Below are 27,708 nucleotides of genomic sequence, written 5' to 3'. Positions count from 1 at the left end.
AAATCCTTAGAACATTTGGTTAGTTGAATATTTCTGACTGCAATCCTAGCTTTGGTTAAACCAGGTTTCCCTTATAAAATGTTGCTCAGACCTCGTCGTTTTAAGTGACTGCACAGTATGTCATGGCACGGAACCTATAATTTTAGAGATCCCAATCTGCTGCACTTAAGATACAGTCACTCTTTTTTACTGTACTGCTATAGCTAATTCACATTTGATGTAAGACATGACATTGAAGAAGGCCTGTAAAATCTCACTACTGCAGCCAGATGCTAAAACTGAAGAATCGCTACTTCCCAGAACCCACGCAGTCAATCAAAACTTTGTTAGCTGTGCATTTCTGCCCCGGCGGGCATTTCCCCTTCTTCTAAAACCAAATTCTTCTGTGTGAGCATGTCAAGATGGATGGAAACTCATTTTATTGGTTTAGCATTTTTGAAGACCTGATGTATGGTGCAATGTGAGTAACACTGTAACTCTTGGGCTTAAAAAGACTGGCTTTGGCCCCAGTCAGCAAAAAGCTTTCTACTGGCAGGAGAATGAGGCACTGATCGCAATCTGCTATCTAGCTGGAATCTAGACTCAGCTTTCATAAACTGAAAGAGAGAAAGGGGGGTTTTAAGAGAGCAGAAGGTGCTTGAGTGTCGCGCTCATCGCAAACATCTCTGTCCAGCTCTGTCTTTATTGTCCTGAATTAGTCAAAGGGCCTCTCAAAGCTTCACTGTGATGGATGGATTGCACATTCAAGCCAGTTTGCTCAGGAGGTTTTGCACTATCCTTTTTTTGCCCTCCTGGAAAACTCGTTCACACTAGGACCTATGTGATTGAGCCATTAAATACAATTGAATCCACACCCGCTCATGATAAGTCAGAGACAAAAACTTGTCCAAAAAATTAAGTACAAAAAAACAGCATGGCAAACTTCTTATATGATTTTTGTGGGTGTGTTGGATTGCAACTTGACAGCAGATTTGCCTTTTCTTCTCACACCAAAAGAAAACGGCACAAAAGCCTGTGAGTTCTGCTTCATTTGACCCTGTGCAAAGCATATGTCCGTCCATCCTGCTCGTATTCTGCCCAAAAGATGGACTGCCGTAAGGGTCAAAGAAAGCGTCCCTGCCCACTTGAGTGTGTTACAAAGCCTTCAAACAAAATCACATGTCAGGGGTCTCTCCTTTTCGGGTCTGTCTCTATTTCTCCCCAACCTTTTGTCACTTCAAACAAGTTGCTCTGATGTTTTAGACACATTTTTCTAATGTTTTACACTCCATATAATCTGCTGTGTTTTGCAAAGCCCATTTTACTAGCTGACGTAATTGATGGTGCCCGAGACCCTGCAGAGGTCAACCCGGTAGAAAGGCCTTGGTTTCTGTCACCATGGAGATGGCAAGAACACATCAGCACACTCACTGTTACCCTCTCACAAATGCACATACACACACGCTCACACAATAATAATAACTACAATGCCCTAGCGTCCATGTCAGGTTCTGAAGGTAACTTGGACTGAAGGTAAAATGAACAAATAAATGAAAATGCCAATAGTCTTTGAATATAATATTTTTTATGATCAGTGTGGGTGGTAGAAAAATTTTTAGAAAAAACCCCAACAAACAACAAAAATGTTATGTTAGTTTCTTTGCGTCTTGGCAAATAGTTTTATTCAAGATTTTACAAACTCTCCATCATATTGCCCCTGTGGTGTAAAGCCTTTCTAATGAGATGCCAGAGAAAGTGCTTTCTGTTGCTATATGGAGCCTGTAGCAACTAACCACTGCCTCTCCCAAATAATATTCTGTGTATATATTGAGAAATTCTGAAACTGATGTCTTATTTTTACTGAAGTTTAACAAAATTCTTGTTTTTATGAGTATAGGATAACAAGATTTTAAAGACCATCCCCTGGTGGTTTGATAAAAAAAAAAAAATGTGTAGCAGCAAAGAGGAAATAAAAATATCTAAATGAATAATACTTTGTGGCATCAAATTCTGATAAATCATCATTTGTGTTACTTCACAATCTAAAAATCCTTATCCTATATCTAACCATTACCAGTACATGCCTAAATGTAATCCTGACCTAAATTCAATTCAATTCAGACCTTGGTCCTAACCCTAACCCCCCTAAACAGCACTCCTTTCTATAGGGTTTGGGATTTTTGCTCCAAGGAGCAGTGGGTTCTCACACTGTAGTATTTGTTGGAAGAATTAGCCTTACAGTGTGAGAAATAGTAAAGCACAAACACACATTCACACACATACAGAGCACATGCACTTGTACATCATCAACCAATCTTTGGGAAGTAGAGTAAATTTAATTTCAGATATTCCCCAAATTTTGAACGATCTATGATCTTGTGACAGTAGGCAGATGGCAGAAATAATGTACGTACACACACACACACCTTTTTTTTTATAATTGTGGTGTAGTGTTACAGAACAGGGTACGTGGTGTAAGCGTATTTCTTTCCCAGATACTATAGTTGTTCTACCGATAAAGAGCACAAAGTAACTCTGCGGTGGAAGGAAGCAAACACACACAGATCCCTTGTTCAGACTGGAAATGGCCTTGACAGGATCACAGCTCCCCTGTTGTTTATATCAGTGAGCAGAAGCTATCCATTACCCAGAGCAAGGTGCCTGATGCTTTTTTTTCCCACTGGTGGTCAAAGTGATATTGGTTTCCTGTATTAAAGGGGAGAGGAAGATGCAGGCAGCTGTGAATCTGCTACACTCCCACTCCCAAGGCCAATAAAATCAGGTGTTAGAGCAGCTGGTCTGAAATCGTGGCAAAAGTCCACATTGGTGAAGTGGTGACCTGTTAAATGGGCAAGAAGAGATTGAGTTTTGGAAGAATGTTGCTTGATCAAATAAAACAAGAACGCTAAATCAGCATTTTACTGTAGATAAAATTTTAAATGGTCTGAGGGCGTCCAATCAAAAATAATAAAAATACTTAATTGTTGCAGTAGGTGGTGCAACAACCATGTATTTTATAAAGAAGGTCCCAAACATGGGTAAAACTGTGCTAACCTAAAGACACTTGATAAACAGTTGTAGCTTGTATTTGTTTTAACACTGTTTACCTGAATCTTCTGTCCAGCCTCTGGAGTTTGATGAAAGCAGAGTCAAAGCAAAGCAAAGCCAAACAGATGAGAGAAAAGCTCAGAAATTAGGAGTAGCTATGCATAAAGTGGGCTCTACATCATCATTTCTAATACGTGTGTCACACTATTGTGTTTCTGCATTGTGAATAAATATTTGCCCTATTGCAGAATTCACACTTAAGGGGCCAAAAAAGACCAAAGTACAAAACTGTTTTCAAATGATGATTTCAATTATTTCAATTAACAGAAGTAAACTTTCAATATCACTCTGGCCCAGTGTGTGGAAAAGGTAATTTACCCTATTGTTAAATTCTGAATTATTTGTGATTATCCAGACAAATAGGTTCAGTTTGGTGATCCACACTTAGGCCTGACTGCTGTCATACCAAGAAGTTGCTTAAGCAAAACCAGTCTGACAACAAAAAATAGGCTGAATTCTTTCATTAAAAATATTAAAAACAAAGTTGGGGATATCCATCAGCTTGGAAAGGGTTTCAAAACATTTTTTTACGATTGGGACTTCACTGAACCAAACTGAGAACCATTAAACACAAATGGAGAAAACATGGAACTGAGGTGAAACTCTCCAGAAGTGATTGGTTCACCAAAATTACAATGTATCCTGGAAGTCACAAAAACCCAACATTTAAGCAGCATTTCATAAGAAGAGCATCATACCAGTAGCCAAAGATAGTGTCATATAAATAATAGAGTTGTGATTCTGGCTTCTGTCTGGACATCATTTTCTTACTTCATGCCGAAGCAAAATTGGGTAATGCAACAGGGCAAAAACCTGAAGCATATCAATAGGCTCACTGTTGAACAGCTCAAAAAACAACACAAATGTTTTGGAATGGTCTATTCAAAGTTCAAACCTAAATCTGGTTGAGATGCCAAAACATTACCTTAAACAGTCTGTTCATGCTTGAGGTAGTAATATTGCACAAAGCAAAGGTGGCAGCAAAATCAGTTTTCTGACATGTTCTTTAGCTTTGTCTTCATGAAGTGTCATGGAGATACAGATGAATTACAGTCTGAGACACAGAGATGCTCTTTGGATATGGAACATGTGAGAAGTCCAATTTCTGTGACCGTTTATTGATCAACTTTTGTCTAGAAATCTCTTTTATTAAACGAGTTATTACATAGTCAGTTTTGAGGTTTGTGAGCATTTGTGGCCTGCAAATGCAGAAGATTTCAGAGAGATTAGGAGTACTTTGGGTCTCTTGACAGTCTTGTATAAAAATCATCTTATGCATTCAATGGAGGTGTTACTACTCTGCTAGTCAGCAAGTAGCTAAGTTTTATGAAGTGCAAACTTTCAGTGCCTGCATATATCTTTTCTTTTAAACAATACTGCCTTCAAAACTAGTTGGCCATTATGTAATCAGAGATAGCCATTCTGTGAAGCTTTACATCATGTTGCACTCTGTGTGCAGCAACAGTCCTCCCATTGTGTTATTCTGTGTTGAATGAGTGACACGTTGTTATACGATAGAAATGTGATGGAATAGACAGATGCTTGTTGGTGTTAAGATACAGTCCTGACTCGAGGTGTTAGTGAGCTGCCCCAGGCTACCCTCCAGCCAGCCTCCGCTTGGAACACTATCATCACTCCAGCTCTCTCCACAAGCGAAAACACCACCTTTGCTTGCCTGCATGTTTGTTTACCTACCCTGCCTCTGCACAGGAACGGAAATGTTTATGCCGACGTTGTAGCAAAATAGACAGAGCTCAGTTTGGGGGACTGGGAAACAGGGATGGAGGTACCGAGGTTCCCCTTGTCCTCTGATTCACCTCGGGACGTGGCCAGGGTCAGCGGGACATCTGTGGTCAGCGCTGGGCTGATAGAGGTGGACTGTGAGGACAGCTACTGTCATCGAGGAGTAAATAGAAGTAAAGAAGGGGCTGATTTGTGCTAACATAAGCCCAAAGATAAAGGACTGAAGTCTGGCTTTGGCTGGGCTTGACCAGTAAACAAGCAGTGGGGTGCCTAAATGGCCTGGGGATCAGCCTGGGGCTAAACCTGAAGGCCTCTCTCAGCACTGAGTCCTTTAAACAGAAGATCATACGTGCACGCGTTCTGACATGCAATCACACATGCACACGAGAGGGCCCTCTACTGCAGACACCCATACAAAATTAAATGCAAATCCATGCTCACAAAAATTGAGCATTGAGAAGGAAGAAAAAAGCTTTTGCATGTAGTACTTTCCAGAAGTCTAAAGTCATTAATGATGTCCTTATATTTTATATTCAAGGATGTTTTTTCTGTAATTTTCTGTGCACATAACCACATTAACCACGTAAACACATAACGGACATTAAAAATCTCCTAAACTCTTGGAATAAAACAGGGTTGTATCCTCATGTGACAGACAACTTAACACAAAACTATTTTAAATTATATATTTTTTCTTTAACACACTAATAAGCAGCATGTGGAAAGAACACAATTTGCTCATATTCTTTTTGAGGAACTTTAAAAGCTCTAAAAAAATACCTCAAGTTGACTCAGATTGTTTTAATAGAATTCAACTTTTTTCATTCTTGGGTCTTTTTCTCTCATCATTTTCTCAGAAATACACCATTTATGGACTGTCGGTCAAGCAATTTAAGGAGGAATTAACCACTTTGATGCATTCATCTTTAGCCAAAGTATTGGCAGTTTTTGTCAGTGTGGTGAGTTACCAAGTCCTGCTGGGAAATGGAATCACCACCTCCATAAATATTGTGAGCAATCTCTGTTTCCACAGTGGCTGCCTATGTGCTCAATTTATTTATGGCTTCACAATCTTTTCAAGCGTGCATTTTTGTTGTTGTTGCTTCAACCTCAGTCAACTTAGTTTTTATGTTTCTCTTTTGGTGCTTTCTAGATTGATTAAAAAATTGTATTTTAGTCAATATTTCAGTCTTTAACTAAACCCAGATTTGGCTTTTCCAATGTTGCTTTTGGTCCATGACTAACTATACAACTGTGAGTGTTGTAGGCCATGTCCTCAATCTGATCTGACTCTTGTGACTCTTCACTAAATTCTAGAAGGGACTTTGCTTTATTGTTCTCTCAAGGTTGCTTGTGCACCTTTTTTGCCAGATGTTTTCCTTCCGCTCAATTTCCCATATATGCAATACTCTTGTCTAGAAGGGTAAACTGGACCAGAATTAACTTGGGAATATACCAGGTGATTGTTCTCAAATTAATATTTATTTAAAAAAAAAACTTTGGCCTGTTCCAACCTTCTGTGAAACTTAGTTTTGAGTTTTCATTATGTGTGAGAAACAAAAATCAAAACAATCCAAAGTAAACTGTAAAAAAATGTTCTATGCTAAATCCGGTTTATGATTTTTCTCACCTCGAAATTCCAAATAACAAAACATATTTTCAAAAACTTAAAAACCTGACCAGAATTAAAAGTTCAAATAAATACATGTTTGTAAAACATGATGGTAGGCATTGGGCGGGCTGCAATCCCTCTGAACTATGGAAGCTCAAGGAGTGCATTGACGAAGAAAAAAAAAAATAAATCTAGATTTTTACAAAAATGAAATTTTCACTATAAAGGAAATTTGATTAATCAATTAAATCAATTTATATCCCACTCCTAACAGTTATGGGTGTGGGCTGATGTCTTGTCAACACTTTGTATTAATCATATACAGGTACCTCAGCTTTTTATCCAGCGTGTTTTGTTAATCCTTCCTATTTCCGTTCATCCTGTTTGTAAGTTTAACTTTGAAATGAGTTGGAACAAGATTGGAATCACACTGGAGCAGATTTCAGATCAACTGCGAATCACTTGCTCTGCAGCGTTTCAAGGGAAACGCTGATGGGGCATCACAAAGGCAGCATGGCAATGTGATGTCTACCAGCTGGGGTTGTGATACAGTCTGAATGCACTTTGTGGTACTTTCTCAGCCCGTCACTCATCCCAGGAGGACAGAGTTTGATCCAAACTGAAAGACACAGTTTGCAGAGGGAGTACAGCCGGCCCTTTCTCCTCCTGGTCACTGTAATCTTTGGTGTCTTTTCCGAGTTGGGTGTAATCATTCACACACCGCTACGTGTTTTGACACCTGTCCTGCGTGGTGCAGAGGGAAGTAAGCATATTACTCGTCTCCTTTGGAAACACGCACGCAGACAATCAAAGCCATCGTCACATGAATTAAGACAGACAGGTGGATTGTCAGAAAGGGATTAAAAAAAGGTGGAGAGGAAGAAATGAAGGTTCTCTCATATTGTGGAGTATTTCTGAAAGGAAGGTTGGATGACTGGGTTGGGGAGTCACTGTTAATGGGAAGAAATGAACATGCCTGACTGGTGGATGTGACAGGAAGAGACTGTTCTTAACAAGGCGTCAGAGTCAGTCACAGTTACAGATCCATCACTTCTCAGGCTTGGCTAAGGGGGGAGGCATTTAAGGATATTCAGAGCGGGAGAAAATGTGTGACGGGTAAAGAGGAAGAGGGATTTGAGTGCGGCTGACAGCGCTGCATTTAATTTGGGCTGCCAGATCCTTTTTCGTTTGACTCCCTCTCTACCAGCTTAGAGGCTGCGGAAGACTCGGAGGCGAAGGTTTGCCAGGATGTCTCTGATTAGCAGTGATGTGCCACGTCACACTTTAAGCTGGCCTGTAATTCATGTTCAACAGGGGGATACTCACACATTACACTGCACTGTGCAGGACGCGATTAATTGACTCACACTCTAATATTGGGTGTAATTTGCCCATCCTCTGATGTGAAACTGACTTTATACTAGACTTACTGTATGCTGCCGTCCCGAGGATGTTATAATTGAGTCTCAGCTCAGAGCTGTGTAATTTCTACACTGAGAATAGAAGCTCAAGGGTTGTATGAATCACTTCAGGTTGTCTTTCCACCTAATTCCATGGTCTTAAACATTTAGGCTAATATTAATTAAAGCCAGATAGTTTGGATGCTTTAGTAGGATGTAGAGGTGTCATTTCTCTGTTTGCTGTTTTTAAGATCACGATTGCTGCTTTTACACATATTTCTCTTAAAATCTGTTTTACATCTTTTCAGACCATGCTTTTCCTGGCTACTGTGGAGGAGGAAGGCCAAGCCGAGGAGGGACGAAGGGAAATGGCCGAAACCCTTTTGTCTGCGCTGACAGACAGGCACCAGCAGAGGCAGACATGGAGAGACAGGTAACATCATGTATCTTAAATTTGGTCCCTGATACTGCACTCTTTATGCCGATAAAGAGCTTTATGTCAAATCTGAAGTAGACAATGATATACAAGTTTAAAAGTACAGGGGGTGCTGTGGTGGCGCAGGTGTTAAGCACAACCCACATATGAAGACCTTAGTTCTTGACTTGGCCGTCGCCGGTTCGATTTCCGGCCTGGCGACCTTTGCTGCATGTCTTCCCCCTCTCATTACCCACTTTTCTGTCAATTCACTAGAGCCACTAGAGCCAATAAAAGTAATCCAGGAAACTGAAAAAGTTTGGATAAATTGTTATTTTTTTCTCCAAAGTCGAAACGTGTTCTTTAGGTTCAAATTAAGCTAAATACACATTGTATGTTTGTGGTTGTTTGTTTTCTATATTAAGTTTTATGCACTAATACAGAAAAATTGCAAGAATTTGTCTTCATAATATAAAACCCATGAAATAATTTAGCTCATTAACTTTTTAGAGTGAATATTTTGTCAATCAATGAGTAAAAAGAGGAACTTAGTTGATTACAAAGGAGTCTAAAAAGCATAATTTTCAGTTATTTGAAAACTTTTTTTTATTGTATACTATATTTTGAGGTTATATCAACATGTGACAATATTGCTGACAAAATGGAGTAGGGCTGAAACGATTCCTCGAGTGATTCGAGTACCTCGATTATTAAAATTCCTCGAGGAAAATTTATCTGCCTCAAAGCTTTGTTAAATTATATTTTATTATTTAGCGCACCCTGTTCCGGCCTGGTTATTACTTTCGTTGCATGGAGCTAATTATTAGCAGTATCAAGTATTCAAGTTCAACCTGGGAGGATTTTATTGATTGATGATAATGTCTGGGTCTTTGTCGTTTTTCGGGGGACCAATAAGCATTCTTAAAATAACTGCCGCGATGCCTGTAGTACGGTAGTCTTTTCTCCTCCCGGACCTGCTGTCTGGTGACCAGTTCAGAGCGAACAGCGGGCAGAGCGCTGCAGGTGTATTTATACAGGTGAGGGAATAGACTGTATACTGCGGGCGGCTGCGCATTAGATAATTAACGTAAGTGTAGCTTTACGGACGAACCGGAAAATTAATTTCATATCATCCCGGTCTCAACAAATGGGTGGCGGAGCTCATTGTGGCGGCACGTAGCTGGTAGATGTTTTTTTGTATGTGATGAACAAAGGTGTCAAATCCCGTCACTGACATAAAGCTATAAATGTCTGGGCAAGGTGAGAGTTCATCTATTAAATTGACTGAAGATGAATGCAGACACGAAAAGCTGGAGTATAGACATTTTTTATAAGCGTATTTGTGAGTCTGCTTCTTTATCATTAAATTGAATATAATTTCAAATTTTTGTATAACTTTTCTTCAGGTTAACTTGGAAAATTAGCTATTATTGTTACGAGTTAATTTTCTAAACTACAGAAAAGTTATTGTTAGCGAAGCTCAAATGTGAAAAATTGGACTGATGTTGATATGCGATAGTAATACTGCTGTTATGTTAGATTTACCAATGTTTTACTTTAACTTTTATTTTATTCGATTACTCGATTAATCGTAAGAATAATCGATAGATTACTCGATTACTAAAATATTAGTTTACAACAGCCCTAAAATGGAGCCTGTCTTAGGAAGCACTATTTAGTTGATGTCATCATGTTACTTGATCTGAAATAAGTTCACCTTCCTTTGAAGTAAGAAAGGAAGAAGTTCCTCAGTTGACCTGTTGTATTGACTGAGTCAACTTGTCAGGTTATTTGAAAAAAAACCCTCAATTACACAGGGATTTAGAACATGCCGTTACCATTTTTAAGTAATTTTGTTGTAGTATTTAGTTTTTTGACGAAATAAAAAAAACTAACAGACAAGACTCAAACCATTTGATAACTCGAAAAATGATCCACGCAGTGTCTTGCTTGCAGTAAAATTGGAAACAGAGTGGCGGGTTGTCGTTGATAGGAAAGGTTTCTTTCATTGTTTTTTGAAGTTATCCTTTGCTGTAATTTTCTCCTTCTGCAGCAGCGTCATGATGTGAAGTGCACATAATGTCAGAATGTGTAGGTTTGCAGGACCCAAATGTAGTCAGGCGGAGTCATGACAACAGTGTAGATTAATGATATTAGATCTCAAGTCTTACACAAAGAAGAAAGGCAGACCCCCTGCCATTCCTCCCCCCACACTCCCCAAAAAATGGCCAATAGTGTGAAAGAGAAGTTGAATGAATAGGAACATAACTGGAATAACAGGAATTACAGAAGTGGTTGAGAACAGGGAATCTGAATATGGAATGAATTCAATGTGGAACTGGGAAATTCCAACTTTCCAGTAGGAAAAATTAACTGAATCACCTAAGCAAGTTGTATTTTCCACTGGGAAAGTGGGAGCACCTCTGACTACCCCCAGTCACAACATGGAAGCCCAACTTTGGGTTTCATCATGGCAAGATGAGGCGAAAACATGTTTATTTTAAAAGACGAACATGTAAGAGTGTGTCTACAATCAATGTTACATGTGGCACCTGCAACTCTAAACTGAACAAATTAAAAGTAGTGTTTGCTTACGGAAAGGAAAGCTTAAAACCATCTTTGTAAGAGCTACTGCAAACAATGGCTATGGGCGTTGTCATGTTGAAATACCAACTTCTTAACTGGAACGCTTTTATCTTGGGTCTGACGTCAAACCCAGCTCCAAGTTCCAACTTACTTAGTAACCGGAACACAGCATAAGAATAATGGAGTGAGGAACAGGTGAGTGTGATTACTTGAATGAGCTGCAGTTGTGGGGCATAATGGGCCTTGAAGTGAAGTAAGGGAGAGAAGCTACAAATGGTAAAATAAATACCAATGGAAAACAGAGAGAGCTGGGAAACTATAATGAAATAGATTGCAAAATAATCAACTAAAGGTACTCAATACTCAAAGTGTTAAGCATCAATCATAACCAACAAATAACAATCAAAGTAGTATTTTCCACTGGGAAAGTGGAACACTACTTTAGTGTTTACTTAAATTTTGCTGTGGTTTGCCTCAAGTTAAGTAATTTCCATAACTAATTAGATTTCTTTGGCATCAAGAGTCAAAACCCAGAATGCAAATATTTCTTTAGGCATTCAGTAACCAATATCCAACATAATCAGATATTTAATTAACACCCTTTAGCCCTTAAGAAAAGAAAATACGTAACCAAATTCATCCTGTAGTGAGTAACACCAGTTTTTTCCCACAAACTCCAACTGCAATCAGCTCATGACAACATCACCAGAAAAAGTCACATCAGTTCCAAATTGATTCATCGACGACTCCCTCCAAAGAGCTGCAGTGAATTCCTTGGAGTTGCTTTGCCGTGGCTAGTGTGTGTTTTGTCCTGCTCGGGCCTGGCAGCTATCACCCCGACACGTGTGTCTCGGATAAGCCCGTTCACTTCCTTCCCTCCTGATAAAACCAGAGAGCACAGGGATTAGAACCCTGGCCATTCATTCAGATAAGGAAAGGCCCCCATGCATGCCCCACAGTATTATTTTAGCTGTTCATTTTCTCAGTCACCCTCTACCTCAATGCTAGCAAATGTTTTACTGCTTATTGTCCTTTTGAACAGATCTAATATCAGTGTCTCACTAACAAATGCTTCTATGTGTTTGTTGTGTCCCTTACATGAGTTGTGACAAACTTTTTGCCACTTTCTTTCAAAAGAGGCTTTCCTCTTAACACTTCTGTAAAGGGAAGACATGTCAGGTTCACAACCAATAGCTGTTGTGAACCATTGACCTTTTGGCCCTCTTTCTTTCCTTCTGTCTTCACTGTTACAAGGTAGTTTATGTTCGTCCTTTTCAACAAAATACATCAAAGCTTTGGGTTTTAATGTGAGAAAATCTGAATATTTGTTCAAGATGTAAGAATACCTTTTGAAGGCACAGTATTTGTTCACATCCCTCTAATTAGATTCTCTTATCTTTCCATGGTGCCCATTTTTGCGTTAATCTGTCCCCTTTACATGACCCTTTGCTCCGTCCCATCCAGATGAGCGTTGTAAACAGCCTGTTTCCACACACCTTACTCTGCTGCGTCGACTCCCAGAACCTCACAGCTCTGATGTGGGTCCTCCACTGATAGTGCATTCCAGCTGCATGTGCTGAAAGCTAGAAACCATCCTACCATCAGCACCATGACCCCTGCCACCCACAATGCGGAGTTACCACCTACTAACTATGTCTAACCCTAGACTTTGCTCTGCAATCCTTAAGATCCTGACAACGAGCATCACAGACCGGGACAGGAAATGCTCAGTCCTTGTCGGCTGGACAGACAGACGTTTACTCTATCAGTGGTGGAAGACTGATGAGATTAGTTTTGGTGGGGGGCAAGACTCACGCGCAATGTGTTTGAACTCCGGCTGCTCCTGATACCCTTCTCTTCCCTTTAAACGCACTCAGTGTTTGTTCTCTGTCTCCACTATCCTCTTATATAAAAAAACCAAGGGTCGTCCTGTCAAGTGGTTGTCAACAGAAAGCATTTGTGCAAACCTAAACACACGGCTATGTGGAATGTTAAGTGAGACGCACTGTCAATGGTAAAGGTATGCTTTACTTTTTGGGGGGCCAAAAGAGCAGCACAAAAGCTTTATTATCAAATAGAAAGAAATGTATACATTGTTAAACTAAATTGTCAAAATATCATGCGCAATGTGTATTCATTCTACAACTGTCTTCAGAAGCCACCTATTCAGATTGGTATTTGTCAGTCAGATAAGATATCATTCAAATATACTAAAGTTTGTAGTTGTGTGTTCTTGAGATGTAAATACTTTAGCAAGGCATGAAATACAAATTGAGATTTGTCAACCTTATTCAGTCAAATCTTTTCAAAGCGTCTTGCAATCTTCTTTCAATTAGGATTTCTAATGTTATTCTAATTGTAAGATTATATTAAACAGATGATTTTGCTTTTCTTGTGGCATTTTGTTGTTTCCAGGCTTGCTTGTTGCAAGGGGTTTTGTTGTTATCTTTTTCTTTCTACTGCATCTTTTTTTACAGGAAGCAAGAAAAAAAGAGGAATTGGCTGTGTTGACCAGTAGTTCTTCACAAGTGACTTATAGGCCCTCAGAGTGAGTGATACCCGTGCGTGCCGTGCGAGCAGAAGCAGTCCATTCATTCACTCTGAGCCAACAAAGTTATGAAAGCTTTTTTATTCTTATGAGCTTTTCTGGTAACTGGGTTTTCCCAATGCATACGGCAAATTCTTTGATAGATGCTGGCCTCCCTGTCCCTTCGGTAAATGCCCCTTGAGTGCCTTGGAAATAGATGGATTATTATGTGGGTGGGTGACTGTGCTGCAGCCGAGCAGTTTAGCGTACCACACAGGAAGCAAGATACCACCTCCAGGGAAGGGGTCCTATTAGGATAGGAAGTGGCACATCCGTTTGGCATCAGGGACGTTTCAGGTTTGAAAAATTCATAGATCTTGTTTCATATTTATGTGGTCACTGTTCAGTTTTATTCTTAGTTGTATTTTTTTTAGCTTTTGAAGAGTAGTTACTACTTCTTCTGAGGTTGTGTTTTCACTCATTATGCTCATATATTTAGTACTTTTGAACACTTCTGGATAAAATAATTGTTGCTGACCCTACAGAACCTCGAACTTGGTGCTCGAACCAGCAGAAAAAACAGCACTGGAAAAAGGTTTGTCACAGTGGCCAAGCAAACACTGAAGTGAACAGCTGCAGGTTTTGTACTGACCACGCAAACTGCTGTAGGCTTTGTAAGGTCATTATATGATAATGAAAATCATTACAGAATTACATGGGGGTTTAGGACATGAGAGCAGCAGGGAGGGGAGAGGAGGGCCACATTGGGTTTGATAAATGGACTGTGAAGGTGCCCATCTGGCCCTCTCTATGGCTTTTTCTTCCTGCTCTTTTATCCACTCTTGTCGTTTACTACCCTTCTTTCATTCTCCTCCTCTGTTCTCCCGTGGCCCAATGTAAAAGCGAGCTGGCCCGAAGTGAAAGATTAACAGAGTGCAAACCCTACTCACCTCGGTGGGAGAGAAAGAAAAAGAAAGGGAGACAGGCCGAGGTGTTTATGACCTAAAACAGGGTTTGTGCTTGACTTGGCAAACCCCAACCTCCCATCTCTTGGTTCTGGATGGTAGGAGTGAGTCCAGTGATTGACCTTTGGCATCGGAAGCAGTTGAACAGCTAAGGATGTGTGGATCAGTTTACTTTAGGAGAAGTGGGTTGCTAATGCATTACAACATTTAAGAAAAAAGGACCTTTTCATTTGTGCTATAGTTCCCTTTGCTTCTTCGATTGGACAGCGTGGGGTTGTGTACACATGGGGGCTAAAAAACATGTTAGTGTGAAAACTGCAGCAAATTAGGGTAATTTACCATTACTTAAACCCAAGTTAGAACATTCCTATTTGTGAAAGTGTTATTATTACTACTTCTGGTATTTACTCATTGTTAATATTGAAGTAGGTGAGCAAAACTTAAAAAAAAAAACATCATTCTTATTTTTTGACTTTAGTTTCTTAGGACACATGATGAGCTTAAATCTTTTTATTAGATTGGGAGTCATTAGAAATGTTGTGGTAGCTCTTTATTTATTTATTTTTTACAAAATCATTTTTAGTTAAACATTATCAGTGTTCACCTTATATTTCAAGGCTTGATTTCATGTGTGAGATTGCTAAATTGTTTAACCTGACTTTCTATCATTGCCTTTCTACACATTTTTCACTTCCTTCACTTCCTATTTTTGACCTCTTCAGTGATACTAAATTTATCCTTGGGTCATTACAAGGCATAATCTTTGTGTTAGTTTGTAATAATAGTCTAAATCAATCTATTTGCTTGTGATTTGGATAAGTCAAGTTGATTAGTATAGCACTATTTATGCACAGGCAAAGTTAAAGTGCTTTACATGAAAACAAATAGAAACATTAAATATATGACAAGAACAACAGAAAAATTCTGATATAATTCTGGAATCCGTATTCCCCCTCCACAGTATGTTACCACTGTGCAAGGTTTTAGATCACAAAGAAGTCAGTGGTACCTACTGATAGACTCTCACTGCCTTTGAAGTCCATATCTAACCTAAATTTTAGTCACAAAGATGCTAAGGCCCAGATGTCGTGACCATTGGGATAATATAAAACAAAAAGAAGAGTAAGTTAAATGTTAGGTAATTACAACAATTATTCTATAATTGCATGTTTTGCTAATATTGTACAGCCCTACACCCAAGTAAAACAACATGATATTGGCTTAATACTGACTTGGGCAGGTAAATCAGCTGGCTGCTTGACAGACATACAATAATAGCTTTAGTTGCTTTAGTGATAAATTACCCTTCTTTAGCGTATTAAAAACTCAGCACTCCGACTGAATTTTTATATGTATATCATTTGTCTTGCAGGTTAGGAAGAGGCTATGCAGCACTTACAGTGTAACTATGATTTTTGTTAACATTTGTGAAATCAATTACCTTTAAAGAAATCAAATACACTTTTGTAATTTTGTCTGTCTTATAAATTGGAAACAAAAGATTAAATCTACACAGAAGAAGCTATAGGGTCAAAATGTCAGAAGCAAACCCAATTTGTGATGTACTACATCTGTTGCCTGTGTTTATTTCTTTTCTCTAAATCTTGGAGGGTTAGTGAGGTATTTATCCAAGCACAAAGGAAATATCAGCTGACATGGTCAGCAAAGCCAAAGGATAGACAAGGCAGCCCACGTGTCCACAGCTGCACTCATCACTCAACTGTCCAGCTTGACCCGTGACACTTGGGCCCGTCTCCAAGCCTCTGTCGGCTTTATCTTCTCTTCTATTGTCATCCTTTCTTGTCCTCACCTGGGCTTGTTGCTGGTACACAAAAAGTCCAGTCTGTCATCAAAACCAAAGGTCACCAGGGGCCAGAAGGGGCTGGAGAGGTTAAAGCTGTGCCCAGTCGGGGATGACCCCACCAGAGTTGTCAACTAACGGTTGCACCCCTGTGGTGATGCATGCACAAAAAGGAGAGAAACCTTCATCGGCTGGCACTTCATTCCTGGAGTGGCGACAGTCCTTTTGTCCTGCTGCCCCTGACAAACTTTGTCCTGATTCCTGTGTGGGTGGGACAGAAAGTTGCTACACAGTTGAAGGCCCTCCATCCAAGATGGGAGCTTCTAAGATTGCCGACGTCATGTTGACAATAAAGATAGACAGATCCAAGCCTTTTCTAATAGAGCCAATTCTTAAATACATGGAATTACGGTCATGGCAGTAAAAGCAACTCATTTTGTAAAATCAAGAGCTTGGAGGCCATGTGTTCCCTTTGCAACAATAGCAAACTATAATTTGTCATCGGCACAGTAAACAACAAACACATCTTTAAAATCCACCTTTTGACAAATTTAATTTTTTTACTTGTGATGCTAAATTCAGTTCAAAAATGCAAAGGGTAGCTTGCTTCCCATCATTTGAAAGGAGAGCTTGCTTTATTTGAATTTACCTATGAGGCATTTTCTATAAAACAGAAGGAAGTTTGCACTGCATGTAGTTCAATATTTAATTAAGTACTTATGAGCAGGACTTCAGATTAATTCAGAATGGTAACACCAAAACATTTTGCCAGACCAGACATAACCTCAATTCAACTTAAACTGAAATGGCTAAAAGTGACTTAAATGGCCGACTGAAACTGGATGCAGGGTAAATTAACTTTAGAGAGTGATATCCCAAGTCCTGATGCTATTTGTAGCTTATGGCTCAACAACAAAGACAGCATTGTCTTTAAGAGTGTGTGTGTGTGTGTTGCTAACGTAACCTGTTTAATAGGTAAATCTTATTAGTTGTTCAGCATTTGTTTGCTTAATCAGAACCCACAGACAGTAGCCTCGCATGAACACCTTTATTATTGTATCAATAGCAGCTCGGATGGGGTTTGCAGAGTCTGTTTTCTTTGGCAAAAGTCACAAGCCAAAACTTTTGCTGGCTGCGCCCTTGTTTCCCTTTACCTCAAGTGTTTGTTCTCCCCAGCGGCGGCCAAACACCTGTGTGTGGTGGTTGGAACTCTCGCAGCACAACTGTATTTTCTCTGTCTCTGTTTTGTGTGTTTTTTTATGTTGTGCCACGTACTTTTGCCGTCAACTGCATATCTGTGTTTACTTGGTTTGGGGCACTGAAAGGAAAAAAAAAAAACAAATAAGGACATTTCATCTGCCTCTTTCATTGCCAGGCAGCCTGTAATTAGCGCAGGCACAGTGGTTAGCTTGAGATGCTGTCATCTAATTTGTCTGTCTTTATCTTAAACATGTCTGTGTGGTCCCTGAGACTGCGTACTTTTCGTGCAGCCTTGATCGCCCGTGGCCTGGGTGTTTGTGAGGTGTGTGTTTGATTGTAAATTATGATTTCTTTTCTCATGCACCCACCCTTGTTAAGCAATCAGACTGTTGAGCATGACACAACCTGACCTCGGCAGAACCTCATGGCTGCTGTTGCTGTAGCAAATCGTCCCCCATCAATAGTTTGCTCCCAGGCTGAGGAGTGCATCAGAGAGTGTCCTATGTAGGAATGTGTTGCGGATGAGATGACTGATGGTTTTATTTCTTTACCTTCTACTTACTGTGCAGACAAGTTCTCTACATAAATATTCCCTCACCTCTATCATGCCTGGTTTCCAAACATGCCAGTAATCAGCTAGTGAGAGGCATGCTTTCTCTCCCTCTCTCTCTATCTTTGTGGTTTAACTGTGGGATTGGAACGTTGGCAAAACGAACACTCCCTCTTTGTTTTATAGCTCTACTTGCCTTGAGACACAAGTGCACACAATTATTTACAGGTTTTAATTGAAACACTCGTTTCATAATTACACATTTCACAAGAAGACATTGTCAGTGGAATGTGGCACAGAAATTGGAGAAAGGAGGATTTAATATGTCATTAAAAGTCCCACAGATATTTAAACACGCTTGTTAGAGACATTGTTGCATATTAAAGGCTGACTTTTTAATATAAAAGCAGAATTTCTTTTTGGAGAAGAAGGGTATGTGGAGTGACAAGGGGTAGAGAAATGGCATAGGCCTGTTTCATGAGTACTTGGGCAAACCAGGACATTCCTTGTGGTGAACCCCAACATCCCAGAGAGCTGATAATGCATGATTGGGTGAGGTTGTGTGGGAGGGATGTGAAACAAACAGCAAAAACATGCCATTATAGGATAATTTAGGTTGTTCTCCCCAAAACCCTGGTTTTTAGAATTACATTTTACCAGGGTGTAACGATATATCCAGCTCATGAGACAAGTTGATGCACAGTGCAGGGTTTTTGCGAAGATTTTACCATTATTTTTGGGAAAACTAAGAATTTACTTTTTCCCCAATAATGTGAATGAAGTAATGAAACCTGCTGTTAATGTTTGATTAATGTTGTAGCTTGGTTAGACAGTGTTGCTTGAAACATAATGTGTCTATAATCATAATCTTGGTCTGAAAAGTTAAACTGGTCTAATCTGGAGTCCACTTTTCATATCAGGTGAGAGAATTCAAGATATTACTCTTGTATTTCAAAGTTATTTTTAGATTTTAAAAAATCTACATTTATATTTCAAGTGACAAAAATAATCTGATGTAAATAGAAGCTTCTGTGATGTATACACTGTATAAAGTGTATAAACTGTTTAACCATTTCATCAGAAGCCATGTTACTACTTCTTATAAGCAAAAACAGAAATTTTAATTACTTATCAGTACATAAACCATCATTTTCCTTTTTGCACCATTGTGTGGTGGACTTGCCGGTGTGCTTTGGGTCATTGTTCACTTGCATTACCTAGATTTTAAACTGTTGTTGAGCTTAAAGTGACAAACTAATACCTGAATATTCTCCTTTAGGATTTCTTTGGAATAGAGCAGAATTTATGGTTCCATTAATTTTCACAAATCACTTATGCTGAAGCAGCACAACTGACCCAGACGTTCATACCGCTACCATAAAATTTGACTGGCTGTTCTTTTTTTTTTTTTGATTCTGTGGTAATTTTACACCAGATTTAGAAGATACCACAACCTGCAAAACTTTTCACTGTTTTCTCTTTAGTCCATGTATTGTTTGTTTTAAATTTTGGTTCAAGATGTGTTTGGCTGATGTGAGAGAGGCCTTTTCATTTTTTATTTTTTTGGCAGCATTTTTTTAGATGACGTCAAACATTCTGCAGAGCAGGCCACTCAAAGGTCATTGATGCTCTGTTCACCAGTGCCACATGTTTTCTTTATTTGAATGTAATGGCTCTCATTGTTCTCCACAGGATGTCACAAAGTCTTAGATATAATTCTGTAATCCTTTTCAGACCGGTGCATTTCTGTGACTTCTTTTCTGTTCTTGATTTTCTTTAAATTAGTGTGTAATGTTTTGCCTTTTTAGATCTTTTAGTCAACTGTATGTTGTCAGACAAGACCTACCCTGCGACTTCTTGAATCTAAATACTAGCCTTGGTGTGGCTAATGAAATTCAACCTAAAAAAATGGTTAAACACAGTTCATCTGTGGATTGACAGTAGGGGAAATTACCTTTTGACATAGAGTCAGTTAGGTTCAGATATCTTTTTCTTTTTCCTGGAACTTCATTCAGGTGATTAGAAAATTGGCACCAACAGGCTTTGTCAACATTGTCATTTACTGTTAGTGCAACTTTTTAATTTAGGTTAATCTTGTTTTAAAGGCTATGTATTTTACAAATTAGTGTTTTAAGTTGCTTATGATGGTTGATGTACGTAGATGCATATACAGTATACATGTTTTTTTTTTTGTTTTTTTTCCATATGTGTTCTTGTTTTTGCTGTTATTTGTGTCTAGGGTGATGCAGCAAAAGCTTTCCAGGAATAACAAGTTTAAAAAGCAGCATTTTTGGCTAACTCTGGCACATTTAAATATTTATTAATATACTTCACCAGACGAAGCCAAATCCTGATGACAACTACATACAATTTCACTTCGACAACAGCTAAATTTCACTTAACTAAGCCTCCACATTTTATTTTCTCTGAATTCATACAGAATCTATAAACTACCAAGAATGAAAAATCCTTATCAAAATATGCTAAGAAAACTTTTACGTTGATGAACTTGAGCTAATTTGCAAACATCCAAATCAGGGGCGAATAATGTTTTATTTTAGCTAAAAAAATTTTTTAGCTAACTACATCTAGCATTTAAATACACAATTATTTACAATATAAGTGGTTGCACAATACATGCGCCCACTAAAATAAGGAGGACACACGCACCTTCCCACTCTTACCCAATATAAACATCTTTCTCCCCTTCTCTGTTAATTATTACCTACACTGCAGGAACACTTCATTTCATTGCAAGCATATTGTCTCTTCAAGGCTGGCAGGCAGGTCATAAATTATCCTGAAGGTGAGGATGGAAGTTGGAGGAGATAGTTATGAAAATTTCATCTGTCTGCCGTAGCGGCTACAGCTGCTCCTGTCGCTGGAGGGATTACACCGGGTCACCGTGCACGTGGGTGTGCACACGCCTAGGTACATGAACACATGCGTGCAGCAGCAGCGTGGACAAATGTACATCAAGCAGATGCATCTTTGTGCATCCCTGCATTCGTCCCTGTTCTCGTGCGTGTCGCCAGGGCAATGTGTACAGCAGGTTGGCCAGGTAAGACCTGCCTGTCAGTGTGTGGAACATCTCTGGCATCGTTGTCACCCCTGGACCCCTGGCGCTGCCCCGAAGCAGGAAGACTGGGCGGGGGGACAAGCTCGCAGGGCCGTCCCCAAGCTGTCTCTGTTCATTACAGCTACAGAGACGGGATGCGGCCGGCAGGTGGCTGGACCTTTACTCCTTACCTACTGTGATCATCTGCTTCTCTATTCTTTGCATATATCGGTGGGTGCGTATATAAGTTTGCTTGAGAAGAAGAACAAAAAAAAAGTCAGAGGAAAGCCTTGACTTAAGCAGTGGAGTGCATATTTGACCTACCAATTTGTGACAGATTCATTGAGGCACCTTTAAATACATGTGCTTACATATTTATACACTTACATAAGTTCTGCATTTGGAAGAAGCTGAAGTGCTGCTGTAGCATTTTCTTGACGCAGACTGGGAGACTTCTCCTCGACAGACAGCCTCACGGTACAGCAATTAGTGGGGAAAGACAAACACAGTAAAAATCCCTCCTCATCACCTTCTAAGTCGATCTGTAGTTTCCTGCAAAAATTCTATTAGGGGCAAAGTCCATGGTTGTTAATTACACTTCTAACTAGCTTGCCTCCTGACGAATGGATTGCTTCAACAGTGATGTAGGATAAAAGGGATATCAGCGATTTCACTTCCCCGTACAAAGGCTGCTTCTGAAATGGGTCATCAATCCCATAGTGATAAATGTCTGGTGGAGTAATGACTCTCTTATCGGCGCCGGATTACTACAGATATTTGTAATTAGTGTAGCCACACAAGTCCCCGATAGATGTTGGTTTTTTTTCAACCAGCACAATATTGAAGCCTTGGTTTAGTGCTAAATGAGAACTTTCTGGGAATAATAGGGATGGTTATTGAAGGTTATTGTATTGAAGGAAAAATTGTAATATCCAAACTATCTAAATCTGTAGGATTAGATGCATATACACACACACGCACACACACCCGCACACCCCCACACGGACTTGGAGTTGTGGGTGTTGAATGTGGGTACTGGGACTCTTCTTCTCCTCCTCTCCCAGCCCTAGAGGTAGCCAAGTATATGCCAGGGGGAGTGAAGGGTACACTTTTAACTTCCAATTTTCCTGTTTTGGGTTGAGATTCAACTTGCGGCCCTGAATTTTCTTTGCTTCTTCTTCCTTTTTCTAGCTCTCATGAAATCACAATGAGATGTATTCAGCCTGAGGTGCAGCTCTATTCACAGTGCAGTTTGACATCATGAAGGCCTGCTCCCCTCTGTATTCACAATGCACCTGTACAGATGGGCTGCTGACAAGTCGGCATCACTGATAAAATTGTCGTCGCTGTGGTCGACGTATGAAGCTGTTAATATTGATGTACAAATAAAGGTAGCAGTGTTTAATTTGTTTCTTGTTAACTCCATTGATAAAAGTGATGCCAGTGAACCCTTTGTGGCCAAACTGCAGATGATGTTTTGTTGCCAGAATATACACCCACTGACCTATAAACCTATGCACACATGCACAGCTTGCCCACTGCTGACAGACGTATAAGCAGATGTAGCCAGAACTGGTAATGGCAGGTGATTATAAGTGGCACATGTGCCAAACTAATTAAACCCCTGGGTTGACAGCAGCATTTGGTAGCACCGGCATGCTGGCATTAGAATAATTGTAGCAACGGCACATTTCACCTGCGAGACCACAGTTAACAGCATCATTTATTTTGCAGCAGACGGATGTTATAACAGAGGCTCAAGTTAGTTTGCTTTTGGTTTGACGTGTACAGACGTGCTCTGTGAAAACATATTTTGCTCGAGGGTAATGTTTTAACATTGTAAACACCAATAAAGAGCAAAGCTGTGTCATGAAATTCAAGTTTTTTACTACAACAGAGAAACAGAACTTGGAAAATGAGGGAGGAATATGTTCATCACTCATCTCTATGTCAGCTGATGTAATTAGTAACAACTGGAAGATAGAGGAGTAGTGTAAGTAGTCTTCAAACATACAAATAAATACTGTTTTTATCCAGTATGTTGGAGTTTATGGATAAATCATGAAGGCATCTTTACTTAAACACATAAGACTTATGCAGAAATACATACTTTAATTTAAAAAGCTAGGAAGTTTTGGAGATCTCTGTGTTTTTCTCACAAAATTTTAAATGGTGCAGTTGACATGAAATTTATAGTCGATATCTGTTACTATCCAAGTAATTGAGATATACAACAGAATCAAAGCAATTTAGTTCATATGTTATGTGCAATACAGTGGAATGTATATTGTCTACAAGATTTAGTAGAAGATACTAAACAGTAAATTTTGATGATTGAGAGAAACTAGGTACTTGCAAGGATTTTGAGTCATACTTCCATACTATCCTCTATACATTGGATTTTCAATAAATTTTAATTTGGATTGAAATTATGTGATATGAAACACGGTGGTGCAGTGACATTTAAAACACACAGTATCCCTGTTTAAAGAGTTACATGGTTGTATTTTTATGACCCAGCCATATTATCAATCAATCAGTCAATCAATCAGTCAATCAGTCAATCAACCAATCACTTTATTTTGGTAAATTGTCCACATTAAACACAGGAAATGACCAAAGAAAACAAAAAACAGCAACAATAAACAAACCCATAATTTACCAAAAAAGGAATAGGCTGAAGCCAAGTTTATTCTTGATTACCCTATTTTTATACCTAACAACCTACCAAGATATCTTCATAATACACATGTAAATCTACATAACAGTGTAAGATTTTATCATTTTACATTTTAAAGCTCTGTTAAAGCTCACCAAGAAAGGACATAACTTAAATCATCATTCATTCCACAGTTTCACGCCAATAACTGAAACACATCTAGACTTTATCTGGCTCTTCTTTTGCACATTCAAATATAAACAAACCTTGCAAATTATATTTATTCTCTCTTAGCTAAAGTAATTTCTGAATACCAGAAGGAAGACTTTTCTTCAATGCTTTATACGTTATTTCTAGTATTTTTATATAAACAATATCTTGAAATTTTTATGTATTACTTTGAATAAAGAGTTTTTCAGTTGGTTCACGGTATCCCACCTTATTAATAAGTTTCATAGCATTTTTTGCAACTTAACTAATATGTCAATGGTTATTTTACTTGCATTTCCCCAGATTTCTGAGCAGTAAGACATATGAGGCATAACCAAAGAGGAATATATAATATTCAAGCCTTTAACATTTATTAAATCTTTTATTTTAAACAGTATTCAAATAGTTTTTGCAACTTTATTTCTAATATATTTTATGTAAAGTTTCCAACTAAGTTTATTGTCTATAATAATCCCTAAAAAATTTGTCTCATAAACTCTTTCGATTTTAACTCCATTTATGCATAACTTTACATTTTTATACATCTGATTACCAGAGAATACCATGAATTTAGTTTTTCTTTAATTTAACGATAACTTATTGTAATCAAGCCATGTTTTCAACTCAGTGCTTCATAGATTATTATTCTCTCCAGAAAACCTTGACCAAATTTCAGCATGCTGAGTTTACATAGAGATAATTTTGATCTACTGGAATAATTTTCGCTTTCATCAGAAACTTATATCTACATATTCAAATAGGTAGATATTTGAATATCTCTATGTACTGAAATATACATAGAGATATTCTATGTATATTTAGAATGACTAACATATTAGTCATCCTAACAGCACAGCATAACTTGTTAGAATAGGACTTTCTGATTTAAGGTGACATGATACTTTTTACACTTTCAGATTATGGCTCGAAAATGTCTGCAACCAATACCAAGGTGTTGAGACAGCTCTTTGGTGTTACCTGTCATGACTTACTGTACTTTTGATGTCAGACCAGGGTAAAGGGAGAGGTTTAATAAGCCAATAATTAGGACAAAAGCAATTGATGTTAATTTGCACTAATAGGGTGCAGAATTGCTTTCTAAATTATCTTTTTACTACTTTTTCTTTTCTTATATGTTCAATACTTGACCTTCCATGATTGTTAGTACTTGTTACACACAACTTTATTTATAGGTTCATTTATTGTGAATTGCTTGTATGTGTGGATTATTTAGGTTGTTACCAGAATATTATGGGAATTCCACTTAAATTGCTCCATTTGAAACGTGTTTTCGGTGGAAGAAACACATGTTAAATACTTACCTTACTTGTAGATTTAACCACATTGTCAAGAATGTTGAACCAACGCTGAAGTATAATGAGTCATTTAAGACTGACAGCCTAATGATGTTCCTAGGCAGGTTGACCCGGTTCTGCAACTGAAAGAAGACAAGGACACAAGGACGAATGTTTTTCTTTTGTTCTGTTCTCAGGTCATCACTTCTCCAGCTGGAGACCTGAGAGTCTTCATCACAGAGGTTAGGGCTGGGGCAGGAGGCCACAAACTGCAACAAGAGGCCCACCTGCACACATTCTGTGCATACCCTTGCATACACACGCCAGCACAATCACACACACGCACACGCATGCATAGCTGGTAAGTTGAGTAAGAATTCAACTGTGCTTGCAGTTCTACAGAAACTGGTGTGTCTGTACTCGGCTTGACTGTTTCATGTGAACGCCTTGTGTAATGCAGCAGGTGTGGCTAGCCCAGGTGCATAATGCGCGGCATCAGAAGATGTGTGTGTGTATGTGATGAAGGCGAGGGAAAAATCTGATACAGTGTGTTAGTGTTTTTACCTGTACTGTCAGGTTTATGAAGTGTGACGTGGCATGAGATACCCTTTCATCTGAACTCCAAAAAGAGCAAGACAGATACGCTTTAGCATTCCCATGCTGTAAATCACAGTCATGACAAATGACTTACACATTTTCCCAAGAGACTACACCATTCTGTCCACTTTAACTTAACTTACTTATTTCTTTTACTGTAGAGTGTACATCACTTACTGAAGCTTCTTTGCCTTTTTCCTGTTTTTTTTTTATACCACATACTCAGACTGTGTTCCCTCTTGATAGCTACTGTGTTAAGCTTGTTGTAGAAGAAGTGAAAAATCAGCTCTTTGAAGGCGCAACTAAGTGGCCGATGGCAGCTGATAGCTAGGGCTTAGAGGATCCTCATTATGTGCTGTAGCAAGCTGATTAAAACATTTGATTCCTTCCAAGCATGTGTGTGATGGTACCATCAGGGGCCTGTGTGTGTCCCGTGCACATGGAGGCTTACGTGTGCACGAGCAAGTGTGAAAGCGCGGGCCTTTGGGCTGTTGCCGTGTGTTATCTCTTCTTTCAACCTTGTCATACTAATTACAGTCCGTATTTACTTACATTCTCTTTTTGTTTTCTGTCCTCGATAGGCATCTGTAAGCGCCTCTGTCTAGGCTGTTCTCATTAACAAACTGATGATGTGTGATAGGTCTATCTTGTGGTGATAAGGGGAGCTTTTCCAGAAAAAGAGGTTGCGATAGAAATGTTTTCAGCTTTTCCCTGCCACAAAGTATTATGCTCTTGTTATCACAGATGCTGTGATTGCATTCTGTCATTCAGTCAAACAGAGAAATATTTTAAAATAAAACAAAAATTTGTTCCAATCGCTTTAGTCAGACCTTTTTTAATGTTGTTTCATAATTGTATCATTGTCTGTGATTTCTAATGTCATGTTAGGGATGTTAGAAGATTGAAAAACAAGAAATCTGAGCCACAATTACATGAAAAATAAAAATCCATCTAAAAATTTTAGATATTTTCTTGCTTTATGTAAACACATTGATAATGATGCCTGATTAACAGTCTTCCAATGAAGTTGAGTGCAACAGGATTAAATCATCTGACACAGGAAAGTGTGTTTAGAGGAACAGGATTAAAAAAGCAAAGGTAAACATTCATCAAAACTCTCTTTAATTATACATGGTCACAACTTACAAGCAACAGCTGCTGGCCCAGCGCTGGTTCTGTATATTACTCAGACTGGGTTTCAGTAATCCACATCACGCAAATCAGCGCTGTATTAGGCTTATAGCAGAATTAAAAGGTCCAGAGTAAAAGAAATATGAAATATATTTAGGCTGTGTTTTGGTCCGATGATTTACATTTTATCATGTTACAACCACTTACTTCAATGTTTTTCTGTCACTACTGAAGAAAAGCATCCCCACGGCACAATACTGCAGTCAGTTTGTTTCAGCTAAGGAGTTTCATCTAGGCAAAAATGTTCATATGGTTTTTGACAAACTCCAAACATGACTTCACATGAGTTTAATTTAATATTTGTGACTAATAGTTGTCCTATCAGCCAAGTGTCCCACCTGATATGTTCATCTCCCCTCAACTTACACTATGCAATAATTAGGAAATGTCTTCTTTTTTATGTAGGGGTATCAGAGTAAGAATTGTTTTCTACAAATGCATGTCAAACCTTTCAGATTGTTATTTGTCAGACAAATTGAAAACCTTCCACTTCCATTGAGTCACTACTTTGCATTGGTCTGTCACAAACAGGGCTGTGATTGATTATGTTACTGTTTACGTCAGTTGTGGCACACCCTGGAATGAAGCTGTCTTTTTCAAAGCGCTGTTTCCTATTAACAGGGCTCTTTTATTGAGCTGACATGGTTAAAGCATAGTCGCCGAATTACTGTCCAACTCCGTCACCTACACTCTGATAATGGAATTTGTTAAAAGTTAAACTACAGAGGAAGCTGTGTGGGTACACATGTTGGGATAAGCAGGATGATAGGACTAGTATAGTAGGACTTTTTTTTTTTTTGGGTGGGTGAATG

General features: G+C 38.8%; 1 protein-coding gene across 2 annotated transcripts in view; it reads left to right on the top strand.

Moving 5' to 3' along the window:
* Nucleotides 1-27,708, top strand: part of fto (FTO alpha-ketoglutarate dependent dioxygenase) — a 146,330-nt gene that overhangs the window by 59,068 nt on the left and 59,554 nt on the right. The window contains exons 8-9 of one of the 2 annotated variants that reach the window (XM_032560452.1): nucleotides 8,151-8,275; nucleotides 25,306-25,350. In XM_032560452.1, coding sequence (XP_032416343.1) covers nucleotides 8,151-8,275; nucleotides 25,306-25,333 — 153 coding nt within the window. In that variant the 3' untranslated portion in view covers nucleotides 25,334-25,350. The remainder of the gene's footprint in view (nucleotides 1-8,150; nucleotides 8,276-25,305; nucleotides 25,351-27,708) is intronic. The other variant, XM_032560451.1, reaches the window with a different exon arrangement.

This window comes from Xiphophorus hellerii, chromosome 4 (assembly GCF_003331165.1).
Source record: "Xiphophorus hellerii strain 12219 chromosome 4, Xiphophorus_hellerii-4.1, whole genome shotgun sequence".
In the NCBI taxonomy this organism is placed as follows: Eukaryota; Metazoa; Chordata; class Actinopteri; order Cyprinodontiformes; family Poeciliidae; genus Xiphophorus; species Xiphophorus hellerii.
The sequence above is the reverse complement of the archived record's forward strand: the minus strand, read 5'-3'. Positions and strand labels throughout refer to the sequence as shown.